Genomic DNA, 17,352 nt, shown 5'->3' on the forward strand with positions numbered 1-17,352 from the left:
CAGAAGTTCTCGCCTAAGACGCCGAGAGCATGCGTCAGGCTAATCAGTCATACAGTATAGAGCTCATAACGAAAAGACAGCGGTTACTACTTCGTTTTGTAAAAAGGCAGCGAGTGTTCTTTACCTGCACGAAAAAGATGCGGGGAACATTATCACGGCCCATCTTGGTCGTGCTGCCGAGCCCATCTTTTTGCTTGAGGCGCGCACTCCCAATTGGCGCCTGCTCGTTGGCTACTTTGGCGCCCAATTGGCTACCTCTCTCCCTCACACTTTTTGGCCTAGCCTTACCCCCCCCCCCCCCGCACCTGAGCGGAACTTCCGCTGCTAAAAGCGCCGGGACGTATGCAGGGTTTAAAACACCAGCAATCTAAAACCACCGTTACTTACAACACGGAGATGTGTGCCGGTGCACGGTCGACAGATGAAAGCCATGATGTTAAGCAATATTCCCGCGTCTCCTATTACACTAGCGAGCTCGCGTTGCCTGGGACACATTTGACCCTCCCGTGTGCATTGCTCCCGCAGAGCAATAAGTGCATTGCAATGTTACGAAACGCATTTCTTTCCCCTTAGCAGTTATTTTTATTTTTTGTATACTCACAAATGGTTGAGCGTTTGATGTCGAAGGTAGAATTTCCGTTTTGGGGAGAGTGCCAGAAGCGCCTAAGAGCTCTTGGGAAATCTGGAGAAACCAGACCTGTTCATTCTGGGCTTAAACTATGAGTCAATTACTTACCATGTTACGCACACGAATACAGTGAAGCGTGTTTGGACATCATGCACAGCGTTGCTTTTATCTTTAGTCGGGTGGTTATCCTCGTGTAACTTGTTTATTTCGCTTTTTTTTTTTTGCTCTCGCATCACGCACGAACGCCTACTAATTAGACCGATTTGACACCCTACCTATAGAAGCTGAAATCTGTGTAGGGACTGAAACTTTCAGGGGAAATTCACAGCTACTCTGCGCAATGGCTTAAAGGGGCCATCCAGACAACACACAAGTTTGGTTCATTCGATAGATTGCCTCGTCAGAATCATACTGTTCCCACTTTTAACGTAAACGTCGCTCAAGTAAGCTACATAACTAGGAAAAAAAGGGAATGACCATGTTACCCACTAGCTTATTTCCTGCAACAGAACCTATGACGTTATACGTGACAGCTCTACGATTGGCTGAGGCCGCAAAACCAAATTTACATTAGGCAGAGCTTATCTTGCCGAACGAGCCATTTTTGTGCTAACATTTAGGGCACATTCTTTTTACAGTTAAGGCAGAAAGTTGGGCTAGTTGGTTATCTGACTGCATTTTACTAGCGAAAGACAGACGACGCGGACGAAGAAGAAGTACACAGGACACTCGCGCACAGGATACTCGCTACACAAGACACTAGCGAGTGTCCTGTGTACTTCTTGTTCGTCCGCGTCTGTCTTTCGCTAGTGAAATGCATTCTTTTTACAGCAGTAAGAATGGTGGGGTAAACAGTGGAAGTTACGAAAATACACGTAAACATAGATGTACCGATGCGTACTCTGTCGGTACTGCGCGCACTATGCTGTTTTTAGCCGTACAGCACTGCGGCGCTTTGGGGTTGTATCAGTCGACACTGGCCGATTGGCGTAAGCGCCGGTGTCTTACGCGACCATATTTGTCGAACGAACACGATGTTTCACGAAATGAATATTTTCTACCTTAACGAAAACAAGCCATGTACAAATATGTTCAAAAACAAAAACATAAAACGGCCCGCCACGGTATTGTGGCGCCATCTAGGTTGAATAACGGTAAACAAAGCTCCCCAGCAGTTATGACATCATTGCAGACGGCACAAAAATACACGATTTGGCGGGAGAATGAAAATTTTAACTTACATTTATTAATTTCTCAGTGAAAAAGAAACATAGTTTGCTTCCGGACAAGCGCTGGGGGCACCACAAAACACGAAATCTTTCGAATGAAACAAACTTGTATTTTGTCTGCATAGCCCCTTTAAGGGTGCTCGTGGTGCGCACCATGGAGCGATTACAGCCAGTTAATCAGGAAGAGCTCTGCAAACGCAATGCCGCTGCACCTTTCCTACCATACTTTTCGTCAGCACACGTTCATTTAAATACTACCCTGCATCGCCGATCATCTCTTTTTAAACCTTGCCCCTTTTTTCGACGATTATGTTATGTTGACTCCATAAAATGGAACTGCTAAGACACGAGGCGTGTCGTCTCGAGGCGAACGAGCGTCGCTGAGCATGAGGTGAATCCTCGCAGGCCGCTACTGCAACAACTCGATGCCTCCCCGCAACGTGGTCTCCAGCTGGAACACGCTCTCCATCGTGTTCTCCACCGACGGAAAGGGCACCGGGCGCGGCTTCGCGCTCTCGTACAAGTCACTGAGCTTCCAGCTGCCGCCAGACCTCAACCAGCTCTACTTTGACAGTGAGAATTCCCCCTTATCGTCTCGAGAAAAAAAAGGAATATGTTGAAGTACTGTTTTATTTAGGAGGTAAACACTTACCTCCACTATAGGCCGTACAATATGCGAAGCAGTTTTCTTTTTTATTACCACTTCTTTGTTTCGGATATCGCCGACCATAGAGCAGTCGTGTGGTGCTGTTGTGGTCGCATTTCTTTATTGGTGCTGCAGGTAATTCCGCAAAAGAATTGCGAAACTGCGACGCATAAGAGCAAAGTATTATTTCTCGCTTAATTATCACTTTTGGCGGAAGTTTTTGCTCCTCGTTCTCTTGGCATTGTATTTTTCAGGCGTTGTTATAACGATAATCCTAGAGTTTTGTGAGACACGTCATGCGTATATTCTGCAACAGCAAAATTTTCCCTTCTATGGCTACAAATGATGACTACTTCAATGAGAGCGGAAACAACCGTTTTCGGCATGCTATATAATATTTTTTTATCGTTGACATTTTTTTTCGAGCATGCCCTACCGTCTCCTCCCACTGGCATGGCAGTGGAGCGTTCCGTGCTACTACATCGTATAGGCGGCCGAAGCGGTACGCGTCCTCTCCTTCCCCCGCGGCGCAGACCCGCAGGAGTGTCCGCAGCAGTGGAAGTTCTACCAGGACCACTGCTACAACATGTACGAGGAGCCGGACCCGCTGCAGTGGTACGAGGCGGAGGCCAAGTGCGCCGCCTGGGGCAAGGGCCGCTCGGGACACCTGGTCAGCATTCTGGACGAGCGCGAGATGGCCATCATCCACTACTTCCTCACCGACATCTGGAAGGCGCACAGGAAGTCGCTCTACATCGGTACGTGCGTATGTGCATATATATAGGCGCGCCACAGTTCCCCACTTGTATACTTCGGCAACATAGGGAAAAGAAACGCCCGCCTTTTTTATATATACCTGCAATATATCTGGCTGAACTTCGGGATGTTTTTCTGCGTTGATGTTCTCGGGGGTTGCGTCGCTTTTTCAAAACCGAATTCATGCCGACAGTTATAGGTTCGGGTGATGGTGCTGGTGTTGGTGGTGGTGGTTGTAATTGTGGTGGTAGCATAACGCTTATTTGCAAAGGGGGGTACAAACTCGCCATGTTGTGCTTTGGTGAAGTTTGGTGTGTAAGGGTAAGGGGATGGGAAATTACAAAATATAATGAAATATTAATGGTTCTGATGGGGTAGTTTTCGGAACACTGCAGCGACTACGGTGCGTAAAAACGAAAAATTCCCCGCATTTCCCCGAGGGGAAGAATGTGAAAGTGCGAATGCACGAGTTGAATTTGCGCGGTTCGGTAATGTTCGCGAAAGAGACCACACACACACACACAACTACAAAGAAAGAAATATGCATTTATTCACAGACACCTATTTGTGTTGTCGTTGTACTTGATTGCTAGAGCGGATCTCAGCTTTGAAATTTCGTGTCAGTACTCCTTTAAGCAGGTGCATTAGCCCTTCTCACGCCCGATTCTTGGCCAATCCCCCACGTGGGTATGTGCCATGTCAGCGGCCAGGCAGCGCGCGCCCATCTCCCCCCGTTGCCAAGGAAGACGAGGAGATTCCTGGCCAATCCCCCACGTGGGTATGTGCCATGTCAGCGGCCAGGCTGCGCGCGCCCATCTCCACGTGCGCGGACATCGCCTGTGGACGCAGGTTCAGGGTCGCTTAAGAAGTGCATTGCACTTAAAATATTCCAACAACCCCAGCAAACTGTCCCGGCAAAATCACCAAAAATAAGCTTCTTGCGTCGTAAAATATAATTTGGTTTTACTGGGAAAAAATTACCTCGTGCACTTTCGAATTAAAGCGCTAGTGCCCAATCCAGATGAGCTACGGACCGGTTAGTTAGAGGTACGTGTTCACTCTAAGAAATCGCCGCAGATTGGCGTTACTCCAACGCTTCAGAACGACCATCAGCGTGACTACATGTATGAATTTTGAATGGCAAGTCCGAGCATGCCATTAGAGTAAAAAAATATAATCTGCGCTGGGGACAATAGTGCAAGGCGTGCATGTGCGCTGTTGCCCAGCGCAATTCTACTTTTTACTCGAATCGCATGCTCGGCCTCGTCATTCACCAAATTCGTGCATTTAGTCACGCTGATCGGTCGTTCTGGAGCGTTGGAGTGACCCCAACCGGCGCCAATTTATTAGAGTGTTGCATTGATTTGATTTAAAACGCTCCTCCACCACTGCTATACATCTTAATTACGTTGGCCAGTGTCGCAATCCTTCTCCCTTATCGTTACATTCCTCGTTAAGATAGGGAGAGCGTGAGGAGGGCCGCGACTTGCTAGCGTGTCGCACGATAGGCAGTATACCGCCCGCAATTATGCTCCTTTCTAACATCAGGCGACGATGATGATGAGTACGAAGATGCCGAGACCTACGTACGTATGAACGGGCATTTTTTCCACTTGTGTCCAGTCATGCATTCGTACACTTTGATAAGAAATAAAGTCGACACATCAGTATGTTGAGCGCTTCATCTAGGATAAACCAACTGCGTAAGCAAAAGGCTCACGGTTGCAGTGTCGTTCACGCATTGAAATGTTAGCGAACCGAAAGGAATGGCACTGCAAAAATCCCCCTACCTAGGAGTGATTGTGCGCAGCCTTGTAGCTGTTATTAAAATGGGTGCAGTTAAGGCTTAAATGGTTGCAACTGTCGCTATGCCTGCTTCAAGACGCCCACCTATACATTAAAGCGCATCACATTTTTCCACCAAAGAGCTTGCATATTTCATGAGGCAGTTTGAAAAGGTTGTTTCTTTCTGAGGTGAACACTGACTCTTCCTGGGTTAGACAAAATAAACTGCATAAATGCATGTTATGCGAGCTCGTTTTATTTGAAATGAAGGAAATTAACGGCCCCTCGTAGAGACTACTCTGTTCACGATTGTGCCAATATATGCCCCACTTCCCTTCAGTCAGTCTTTAATTATTTCAACCCAACCGTGAGCCTCTAAAATCATTTTGAGCGCTTCCTTTTTTGCCTGCATAGCCGTGTTTTTTTCTCTTTCACTTTTTCAGGCCTGACAGACGCCGCGGGCGAAGGTTTTTACCGTTGGAGCGACGGTAACCCCATGAGTTATTCAGATTGGTACGTTAAGCATGACACTGTTCAACAGTGCGTGTCTTCTTTGCATCGCTTCAGATTTCTTTCTCCAGTAACGCTCGCGTTCCCTTAGTTACATCCAATGTTTGCTTAAAACTTGCATTCACTTGACTATTCGTTGTATCTGTATAGGCGTTAAACTACATGGGTAGTTGTCCTTTTTTTAATTACTGGTGGTTCTCCATGCGTGGCTGCTCAAACGGCCACGTTTCGCACTGGACTCGCGTTTTCTTCCCGCTGGGTTGCCTTTAAGCCTAGGTGGGTAGATGAAGCTTATTGCTAAATGGTTTGTTCCTATACAGACAGGGTAGAAACTGCGTTCGTCGCAGCCTGCTCTTTCAGTGATGTCGTGCATACCTTGCCGCACGATTTACTAACTCCGGGTTTGGGACACGTGACATTGCTGGTACCGCGACGCATACGCGTACTGTAACTAAGCTTATCAATAGCGGCATGAGTTCAGTAAAATAAGGCATAATTATAGGAACAATTAATTTTCATTTATGCTAGCAAGCGGAAGCTGCAAAGCAACGCCAGCTCTGAATCTGTGATATTTCTTTCCGCCTTCAAGTGGCTACGTCCAGTATCAGTGCCAGCAGTGTATAAAATTACCTGTTGTATCTTGCTGCAAACCCCCACGTGATATCATCCCTTTTGTTGGAACTCAATAACACAAAAACCGCTAAGAGGATTCTGCTTACCAGTTCTATCACACACCCTTCAACGAAGGGGGCGCTCGCTTTTCTTTAACACTTAAAGTCATCGAATAAGCGTGAGCGTGGCGAGTAAAGGGGGCCCGAAATGTAGCTCCCGTGCGGTGTAATTGTAATTTTATTTGCGCCAAGAAATACGACCATGCACAGTGGCGTGTTCGTCAGAAAGTTAAAAAAAAAAGCCTTAAGCGCCCTCTACACTCTAAAAAGTGCCCGTCTGTCAGCTTCCCCATAGCGCTCCAGAATGAGCAATTGAAGCAATTGAAGCGACCAGGCGTGCATATTCGGCGAATGACGCAGCCTAAGATGATTTCACTAAAAAGTGCCTGTGCGCAGGGACAACACGCAAGGCGTAAATGGCGTTTTGCATTGAGCAATGTCCCTACGCAGAGGCCCTTGATCACTCAACTTGAATGCTCGGTTACGGCACTCGCAGAATTAACATACTAGGCCACTCGATTGGTCATTATGAAGTATTGTGGGGAAGGCGCTTTACGGGGGCTTAGCCGATCACCTTACAAGCGAGATTAAATTTTGATGGAAGGGGCGAAACGAGCAATTAGTGCACGACGGTGGGCGCATGCGCTGCAGGGCGTACGCGGGCCACGGCCTCTCGTCGCAGCCCGACTGGGTGGCGTACGAGGACTGCACCATGCTGCGCGTGGACAGCGGCCACTCGACGGCCCACTGGCACGACATCCCCTGCTCGCTGGGCAAGCACTCGCTCGGGCCCCTGGGCAGGGCGGCCGCCGCGGCCCACGAGGGCGCGGCGGCCGTGGGAGGCTGGCGAGCGCTCGACGACCTGCCCATCACCACCATCAGCGCCTACATCTGCAAGATGAGCAGCCACAAGGCCGGTCCGTCTTCTCTCTCTCTCTCTCTCTCTCTCTCTCTCTCTCTCTCTCTCTCTCTCTCTCTCTCTCTCTCTCTCTGCCTTTCATCCTGCACTGACCTCTTAGCGCGTAATTGTAATAGGCGGTTGAATTGTTCTCCATATTTATATACAGTTGATTCCCGGATATTTCGAACTCCACGTGGATCGCGGAACAGTTAGATGTATCGATAATTCTAAATGTAAGTATGCCCAACTGAAGCTTACCTAAAAACTCCGCATATCACTGAGAGTTTTCCAAGATCGCGCCAAGCGGTAGCTCACCGATTTGTTCCTCAAAGCATTGAAAATTTGTTCCTCAAGGCACTCAACGCCGTCGTCTTCTGTGTCCGAACACCTCTCGCCTGAAGCCGCAACGAGGCCGCTTTGCTGAACCAGCCATAGGCGCAGAAACACGCACACAACACGCTCCAAAAGGGCCGGGCTGCGCTACCTTCGCCTTACGTCACCTTGGTGCACAGTGTTGTGCTCAAACGTGCTGCGAGTAATTTCGAATTTCAAATTTTGACTGACCTCCACCCGTCTAACGATGCCCGATTCCGTCGCTAAACCCAAATTCTCTCGTTTTTTCGCGACCATAGCTCCGAACACACGCCAACCCGAACAAAGCAAATACGCATCACACCGCACCGGTCGGTCTCCCTGAGCCAGCAGAGCCACCACTGAACCACGCCGCCTCCCGTCGGTTTCTCCTCCCCTTCCCCTTTTGCATCCAATCACACCCTGAGTTTTCGTTGTCATGAGGCTATCCCCATGCTGGCGCATCGAGCAGGTCGAGCAGGTGTTGAAGGCCACACAAGCGACGCGACACTAGAGGAGTCCTCATCTTTCCCAACTCCATCAGGAGAAGCTCACTTGCAGGGGCACTTGCGGCGCGGCGTTCGCTATATGGAATGTGACGGTGAACGAGAGTTTGAAACACGCGTACAAAAGTGTTATACTTTTGCATAGGATTTCTAAGGGGATGTTTGGACTGTTTGATATATTCAATGATTCGATATATCTGGGTTCGATATACCCGGGATCGACTGTATTTACTTCGCTAGAAGAAAATTGTTACAACGCGAAAACAATAGCTTAGTTATTGAATAAAGAATGCACATAACTTCCTCAGCGACAATTTCCTTCTGGCATTTAGCAAACAAAGAACGTGATAAATAATCACGCTAAAGAAGAAAAGTAACCCAAAGCAATTCGAGCCCCTGCCCGCGTCTCATGTTTTCTGTCTTCGCAGACAACGCCCCGGGCCCACCACCGCTGTACCGGCACATCAAGGCCCACACGGGCGAGGTTAAGGTGGCGCCTGAGAAGTACTTCGTGTGCCGCAACAAGGAGGTCATCTCGGTCGTCAGCGTCTGCGACCAGGTCCACGACTGCCGGGACAGGTCGGACGAAAGCCACTGCGGTGCGTAACTGCGCTTGTACAGAAGCGATCATTAACGGGGCTATACTACTCCCGGCCGCGGCGTCCGCTTTCCTGGTGGAGGCGAAAACGCTCATGTGTTCGATATTTCAGCGCACGTTAAAGATCCCCAGGCGGACAAAAGTAATGATTCCGGAGCCCTCCACTACGGCGCGTCGGCGCGTTAAACCCTAGAGTCATTAAACGTGGCTACTAGGAAGGCACATCCTTAACGGTGGCGGCAAAAGGAGTGACGCTATTTGTCCGTATTACGATTGTCGAATGGAAGAGCCGGTTAACTCGTGGAAGCTAAGCCCGGAAATGAAATCAGTGCTTGGGGGAGGGGGGAGGGTAGTTGGTTCTTTATTGCCAACGTTCCTGGCGCTAAGCTGACACAAACGAAAGATAAAACAAAATATAATGAAGCGCTCATCACCACTTCAGAGATGGATAAGTTTGCAAGGAAAGATAAGCCCTCGGCCTAACTGGAACGAGCCAATCATTTCAAGAGTGAAGATAAAAACTTGAGTTGAGCCCTGGGCAGCTATCAGCGTCATGTGAACATCGAGCCCGTCGATTAACTCCAGCTGATAGCTCACCACATCAAAGTTTCTAGCTCCTCCAGTTGAACAGAAGCGATGGGTCTAGAGAAAATAACGGAAGCACAAACTGCCAACATAAATGGACAGTGCTAGTTCCTTAATCTGTGTAACAAAATAAAATGTTGCAACCCTTGAATACGGTAACTTTATTTATTTATTTATTTACTTATTTATTTATTTATTTATTCATTCATTCATTCGTTTATTTCATAGATATTGCAGATAACACTAGGTCAAAGCGGGAAAGGCATATGGTAGATATACAGTTACAAGAAAAATAATAACTCAAATGCAGCAAATGTCTTACGTCTGTCTTCTGGCACGAACAGGAGTGACCTGCCCGGACGGCAGCTTCCGCTGCGCAAGCGGGAAGTGCGTCTCAATAGGCGCATTTTGCGACTTCAAAGACGACTGCGGTGACTCTTCGGACGAAAGCCAATGCGGTGAGTTGTCGCCTTGGCATAAAACGAGATGGCTTTTTTATTTGTTAGTCATATATCGGTGCACCCCCGGCAAGATTCTAACAGCGAAGCTGTTGAGCGAATCGTTTGGGGATGGTGTCCGCAGTTAAAAATACCAAGAAAATGCCCAGCGTTCGTGCACGCGTGCCTCGAGCGCACATTCGTCAAGCTAAGCATAACCACTTAGGTAGATCGGCCAACATTGTCCACAAAAAAACTCCAGCGTTCGCCGTATCGTGGCAACACTCGCTCGGAACGAGAGACACGTCGTAGAGTACGCTCCTCGTTCATTCGTCCTCGTGTCGTTGTACGCATGTGCCCTGTACCGCAGAAGAGCCGCGACTTTGATGTCGAAGCTGCTGTAGGTGATCATTGACTCCACATGGCCCGGCCGCGGACAGTTCGCACAGCCGAGGAAGCGGCCGCGCTTTGAGAGGCTCGGCGTGCAAAGCATCCGCTAGAGACGATAAGGCGCACTTGCATAGTGGCGTAAGAAAACGTCGACCAAAACGACGAGGTCACTCTGGTCTTGCACAACATACGTTAATTTAAATGCCATGCCGCCGACGTCAACCACGACACCACAGCGATACTAAAACTCAACTTTGTGTCCGTCAGTGATCACCTGCTACAACAGCTTCGCCATTCAAGCTTTGCGCGTGAGTGCAAGCTTCCCTGAAATATTTGGTGCCGATTTTAGCGTTGCTTTTGTGGAGTTTGTAGATCCGCTATAGTGGGGCGCGGTAAAACACAAAATGGAAGCACTAAGGCATTTTCAAGTGTAGCTTTCTAGTCCTCACAGGTGGCGACGTTGCCCCAAAATGCACTGCCGGAAAGCAAACTTTCTCTAACGACGATGAGGATCGTGAGTGAAGTGAAAGATGGTTGAAACGCGAATCTTTCTCTGGTTGAAAGCCAGAGTCTTCAAAGTATAAAGTCAAAGTTCAAATCGTTACGTCCAAAACGCACTGCGGGAAAGCCAACTTACACAGTGGGCTTTCACAAAAGCACATCAAGCGCCTCAAGAAAAATTCCCCCGCATTTCCCCGAGGGGGAGAATGTGAAAGTGCGAATGCACGGTTGTCGGCCCGCTTGCGGCGCTTGCGCTCGGCCCCCGCAGCCCACCGCCTCGCCGCCTTCTCTTCCATCTCTTCCATCGGGTTTGTAGTATCACGTGTACACCACGCAGTTATCAAGCCGCTATAACGCCGCTGAGTCGCCAACGCACGCCGCTGACGACGTAGTTTGAATGCGTTAAAGATATAAGGCGCGTTACTCACACTGATATCAGCGTGGCTTCCGTGGCTTAGTCGGTAGCGCGTCGCGCTGCGGCCGCAAAGTCCTCGGATCGAAACCTGGCGCCGGATGCTGTTTCTTTTTTAAATATAGAGGAGCACTGCGGACGCCAACGCCGCCGACGCCGCCGCCGCCGCCGGCGGTGGATGGTTTGGGGTCGCTTATAAAGTGCATTCGCACTTAAAAAAAAAAAAGAAAACGCTTCCCGTTGTCGGAATCGAACCTGAGTTTCCCGCTTTATGAACCCGGCGTCTATCCGATTGCGACATTCCGACACGGTTGAAACAGTTTGGACTTTGACTTTGCTCAGGTCGCATGGGAGAAAGGTTCGCGTTTTAACTATATGTATTTCTCTTTAGAAAGCCACTCTGGTTTTTGTGTCAAGGGACAGTAAAGACAAAATACGACATTGCTTTATATGAAAAAAACTAGTAACTCGCTAAACCGCACTCCGGCACTTAATGGAGTTGTTTGCAGACAAAATAGAGAAATATAGTGTGTATTCTATTCCGGCTCCGAATCAAATTGTTCGTGCACATGAAAAAGGGGAAATTTTGACGTTCTTTAAAGTTTTGTGCTACATAATATTAGTAACGGCGTCATACAGCGACGCTAAAAACAGTCATTAGAGGAGGAGGAGGAGGAGGAGGAGGAGGAGGAGGAGGAGGAGGAGGAGGAGGAATAAGCGTCTTTATGGGGCAGTCAGCCTTGGAGTCCTTATTCCAGGACCCCTCGAGACCGTCCGGCTTCTTGGCCTATCTGCAACCGCCAAAGCTGGTCATCAGGGTCCGAGCTGGGCATTAGAGTGCTAACTCCGTGCTAACGTTCTGGTGTCGCTATGAATTCTAACTAAAGGCGGCACCACGATCGCAAAAGCATGTCCTTTAGCGGTGGCTTTTGTGAGCGGTCGCCAGTATCTCAAAAGAGTCCCTGTGACGTCAGAAGGTGGCTGGCGGGTTGCACTGCGTCACGCGTCTTTCTTATTATACAGATTAATTGTTTGAACTTTGCGTTAAAATCAGCATGATTGATATTTGAACAGAGCAAACTTGTGTTTTCTATCTAGTCCATCTACTAAAAGGGTGATTTAAAGGCGAGTTATTTCCGATTTGTGATGCGTAACCTGTCCTCTTTCACAGACTACATCGAGTGCAATAGGACGGAGTTCAGGTGCAAAAACGGCCAGTGCATATCGATGGCGCACAGGTGCGACCTGCTGCCTGATTGCCACGATAACTCTGACGAGCAGGACTGTCTCGGTGAGTGCCTCCGCTCCTTATGGCACACTTTAGGGTTCTCTGGTCAGATAGCAAGCAGTAAGGATAACCGTGCTGTCAATATCTAAGCAATTTCCGAAGCAAATTCACGTTAGATCTTTTTGTGCATCATCGGTGGTTTACTTCCCTCATTTTTCTTCGCTGCACCTTTTTCTGTGTCTGCTTTCTGGAGTCGCCCCGTCTCGCTCCCTCTCTCTCTCTCTTACGAGGTCGTGCCGGCACGCCGGCCAGACTCATTTAAACGTGCTGTGCGTAGCATATTTTCGGTGTTGTTTTTAAGGCGAAAACCGTAAGTGCCCCATTGCGCGAAAAATTGGCGTTGTGGTTGTTGTTGTTGTCCTGTACAGAAGATGGCGCCCGCTATGAAGGGTGACTAAAAAACACCCTTGACTGCGCATGGGAGTCGAATCCGGTGCTGCAGAGTAAGAGCCGAGCGTGTTACCGCAACGTTGCAAAAGGCCAAACAGGAGGGATTCGGCCTAGTGCGTGCGGCGCTGACGTCGCATCGCGGGACAGGTAAACGCGACGGAACAGGTGCACGCCAGTCATGGAGAACTGTGATTCTGAGAAAACTGTCGCTTGAAGTGTGTCAAGTCTGCCTGTAGAAGTAATTCGCGCCAAAAGATGAAAAGCGAAAGCGAAGAAAGAGACGAGAGCTTGGTGTAGCAATAAAAAAAATTCCCCCGCATTTCCCCGAAGGGGAGTATGAGGAAGTGCGAAGCACGGGGTGATGCTATGAGGGGGAGTTTGTTGAAGTTTGGTGGCATTTTGCCCGTTAGTTACATTAACACCCCCTCGTGATCACGTTCGGCTTAACACGCCTCGTTTGTCCCTCTGCGGAAATCTTGGTGAATTAACGTGTATGTTCGAGAGGGAATGTAATCACGCACACACACACACACACACGCAAAGTAAAGTGAAACGACAGTATTTATTTCAGCACTTGTTTGTGTTGTCGTTGTATGCGACGGTCATTACGACCGCCTTGTGGTCGCTAAAGTGGACCGTTAAGGGTTGTTGCAGCCGCTATAACGCCGCTGAGTCGCCAACGCACGCCGCTGACGACGTAGTTTGAATACGTTAAAGATATAACGCGCGTTACTAACACTGATATCAGCGTCGCGTCCGTGGCTTAGTCGGTAGAGCAACGTAAGCGTATTAGCTACGAACACGTCATCTTCTAAAAGCTTTACGTTGCTAGAAAGTTTGAAAAATGAGGGAAGCTGCCATTGTGAAGGATGGGAACTCTTCAAACAGAGTGTAAAAATCAAAGCAATTGAAAGATCGAGCCTACTAAAACATGAGGCGACAAAGCAAGAAGCCTTATTGCGGGCAAACTTAGAAGCCTTGTTAGCCGAAGAATGCATGAAACCTGGCGAGTACAAAAATGACATACGAACAGTAAAGCAAAAACTTGAAGCGATAGACACAGAGCGTTACCGTGGCGCGCTTGTAAGGGCAAGGGCTGAAAAGATTACTGCGGGCGAGATGCCGTCCAAACGAGCCTTAGGCCTTGAAAAATGGCATGCGCGGCGCAATGACATCGTGGAAATAGAAAATAATGGAACAATTACTCGTGATACAAACATTATAGAAACTGTCTTTTTTCAGTACTATAGTGAGCTCTTCGCAAAACATGAAGTTAATTATGAAATATTTAAGCGAGATTTTCTGACGTTAATGCCCAGATTAGATGAAGAAACAAAAGAATACTTGGAAATCCCAATTTCTCTGGATGAAGTCGTGAAAGCTAAAGAGAATCTAAATCCCGGAAAATCCCCTGGACCGGATGGTTTAACGGCTGCTTTTTATAAGAAATTTAAGAATGAAATTGCGCCGGTGTTGCAAATGATTTTTAATGAGGCATACGATCTCGACGTACTACCCCCATCCTTCTTTACGTCACACACTGTACTGATCCCCAAAACGGATGATGCCGTCAAACTCAGAGATGTGAAATCTTATCGGCCTATATGCTTAACAAATGTAGACTATAAAATTTTAATGAAAGTATTAGCTAGTAGGCTCCAAACAGTAATGCAAGATATTGTAGGTTCACACCAGACTTGTGGTATCAGAGGGCGGACTATATTCACGAATGTACATAAGGCGCGTTGTATTCTGGAGTGTTGTGATGCCACACAATCTGGAGTCGCAATGACCCAGATTGACTTGGAGAAGGCTTTCGATCGTGTGCCGCACGATATCTTATTTCAAATTTTAGAGTACATTAATGTCGGCAAAGTTATTCGAAATGGAGTGCGTATGGCGTACAGTAAATGCACAACCCGTCTTATAGTTAATAAGGCAGTTGGAAAAAGAGTTCAGGTGTAGCGATCGGTGAGGCAAGGATGCCCGATATCCCCACTCCTTTTCTGCATATATATTGAGACGTTTTGCTTAAGTGTCATTGAAAGCAGTAACATTCAAGGTTTTCGGTTGCAAATGACGGAAGTTCGACTACTAGCGTACGCAGATGACATTGCAGTATTCTGCACTACTAAAGAAAGCATTCTCGAGGTAGTAAAAACCGTGAAACACTTTTGCTTAGCTAGCGGTAGTGCAGTAAACTGGTCTAAACGCTTAGGCTTTTGGCATGGTGAATGGCAGTCCGCGCCAAGCGTTTTCGCCAACATCCACTGGGTCACGAGTCCTGTTAAGCACCTGGGGGTGCCACTATACAGTTATCAAGACAGTGACCCTTACTGGACCAAGCAACTCAAGGAACTTCGAGAAAAGACAGAGAAGTGGAAAGGGTGGGGTTTATCAATGTTTGCGAGAGCCACAGTTTGCAATTTGTTTTTTATAAGCAAGCTGTGGTATGTAATGCAAGTTTTGCATTGTTCAAGGGCTAATATTCAGAAACTTCATCGTGTGTTCGCCGTGTTTATCTGGAGTTCATCATGGGAAAGAACGAACAGAACGAACCTCTTTTTGAAAGTGCGTGAAGGCGGACTTGGTTTATCGCACTTATTTTTAAGGCAAGTGGTCAATAGATTTCTGTTTCTTCGTGATGTTGAAGACGCGTTTCTTAGGACAGTTTGTCAGCTGCGACTTGGAAGACTTTTGCCTGAATTTGTTGTGAGCTCTGAGTACATGAGGGGAACTGTACGTGGATTTTTTAAGGAGGTGGTGTGGTCATACCGTTTTCTTTCTGTGCGTTTTTCTTTAGAGTACTTAAGCGGGGTGAGTCGGAAGAAACTGTACAAAGACATCGTCGAGAGTGTATTGCCAGTACCAATATACCGCAGCAAGTGTAATCTAAGGCCTGAGAGAGATGTACTTAAGCGAGTGAAAAGAATGACGGTCCCAGGTGGAGTGAAATCTTTCTTTTTTAAACTCCATACTGGAACACTGGAAGTTAAGACCTGGATGGAGGAAAAGGGATGGTTTGTGCCATGGGGTGTGCACTGTTTTCTGTGTCGAAAGCCAGAAACAATTGAGCACGTGTTCTTGGACTGTTGGGGAGCGGTGTTCTTTTGGGACATCCTACAGCGAACACTCAAAAAAGATTTGCCTGTCGATGCTTACGGTATTAGGTTTTTGAATGTTGAGAATGAGGACGGTGTGCCGCTTGACACAATTATGCTGTATGGACTACATAGCATCTGGAGAAACAGGATGGCGGTACGCTACTCCGACCCAGATGCCAGGCTCATCAGACACTACTTCAAAGAGTCAATAGGTTCTTTTGTACAGATACAAAAACTTCAGCCCTCTAAACTAGAGTGGCTACCCACAATTGAAGCATTGTTGGTAATGAAAGAGTATTGAAATCACCCCGCTTGCCCAAGAAGGGCTGCAGTTCTAGTGTTTGCATTGAGTATTGAGTGTACAGATTATCAGTTACGTGTGTCTTTGTTTTGTCATCCTGTCAAAGAAGGCAATAAAGAAAAAAAAAAAAGTGGCCTAGTCGGTAGAGCGTCGCGCTGCGGCCGCAAAGTCCTCGGATCGAAACCTGGCGCCGCATGCTGTTTTTTTTTTTTATATATAGTGTAGTGGCCTGGCTGGCGCGCCGAGAGAGGGTGTTGCGAGCTGGAGAGTAGTAAAGGGGCTTTAGGAGAGTAGGCGAGGGGGGAGAGGAGGCGCTATGCGAGCGCCCTCACGCGTCGGAAATCCGGCGCCGTTGCTAGGCACGGTAGCTAGCTCCGTTGCTAGGCTGCGGACGGAGGACGGCGGTGGAAGCAGGAGTAGGCCCGACTAAGAAGTGCTTCGCACTTAAAAGGTATTTTATATTTGCTGCTTGGGGCGCCGTAGTGTATCTGCCTTCAAACCACGTAAGCGAAATTAAGTGCCCCGATGAATTTTTTGTGTACCAGCTGTTCCCAAGGCGTGTTTGTTGATAGAGGGGGTAGTGTATCTGAGGTGATTTTTTTTTTCGTCCCAAAGCCATGGGCTTCGATTCATTAGAAATTGCCCCCCTTCCCCTCCTACAGATTGCTAGGAGCATATGTCAACTGCATGTTTGGGAACAACTTAGTGAGCCTTTATAATGCAGTGTATGAACCAGAAGTCACTTCCTGATGTATAGCTACAACCTCAACCTGTACACCTTTGGAGAGGAAGAAGGTGAAGGGAGGATAGTAGAAGGGCAGAGCGAGTCTGGAGGGGCGTTCCCTGGCGAGGGCGGCAGAAACGCTGACCTCGTCAGTTGGAAAGCGAGCAAATTCGCATCCAATTATTTTTTCGTGCATGTTGAGTGAAACTAACGCGAATTCAATTTTCTCGAAACCTGAGGAGCGTTGTAGGCATCCGCAATTTTGTTGCTGGTCCGCTCAGCGGATCTGGCCGAGGCGAGAACAGCGTCTGTTAATCCTCGCGTTCGGTGAATGTATTCTGTAAAGCGTGCTTTGCCGCACATAGAGTAGGGTAAAGGTGAAGCGCGCAATTTGTAGAATAATATAAGCGATCTCTTTTTAAAGCGAACCTTGCTATGCCTCACTGGTGGCGATGTAGTTGCGCCAAAACGCACTGTAGAAAAGCCAAATTTACCCAAACCGCATTGCAGTAAAGTCAGAAAGAACAAAATTCTCCCCGTGGTGGGGATTGAACCTGGGTCCTTGGCGTTATGAAGTCGACGTCTATCCGATTGTACCCTTGTCGCATTCGGGTCGCTCGTCATTTCTTTTGCGCTCGT

The 17,352-nt window shown here is 47.9% G+C and overlaps 1 protein-coding gene across 1 annotated transcript in view; it reads left to right on the forward strand.

Moving 5' to 3' along the window:
- The window catches only part of LOC144179527 (uncharacterized), a gene marked incomplete in the record, with an annotated part of 127,156 nt that overhangs the window by 84,735 nt on the left and 25,069 nt on the right, over positions 1-17,352 (forward strand). The window contains 7 exon segments of the mRNA XM_077707919.1: positions 2,263-2,430; positions 3,037-3,261; positions 5,488-5,557; positions 6,877-7,142; positions 8,412-8,582; positions 9,511-9,624; positions 12,078-12,197. Coding sequence (XP_077564045.1) covers positions 2,263-2,430; positions 3,037-3,261; positions 5,488-5,557; positions 6,877-7,142; positions 8,412-8,582; positions 9,511-9,624; positions 12,078-12,197 — 1,134 coding nt within the window.

Source organism: Haemaphysalis longicornis, unplaced genomic scaffold, assembly GCF_048455015.1.
Source record: "Haemaphysalis longicornis isolate Haplotype H1 unplaced genomic scaffold, Haemaphysalis longicornis Haplotype H1 scaffold_4, whole genome shotgun sequence".
Lineage (NCBI taxonomy): Eukaryota > Metazoa > Arthropoda > Arachnida > Ixodida > Ixodidae > Haemaphysalis > Haemaphysalis longicornis.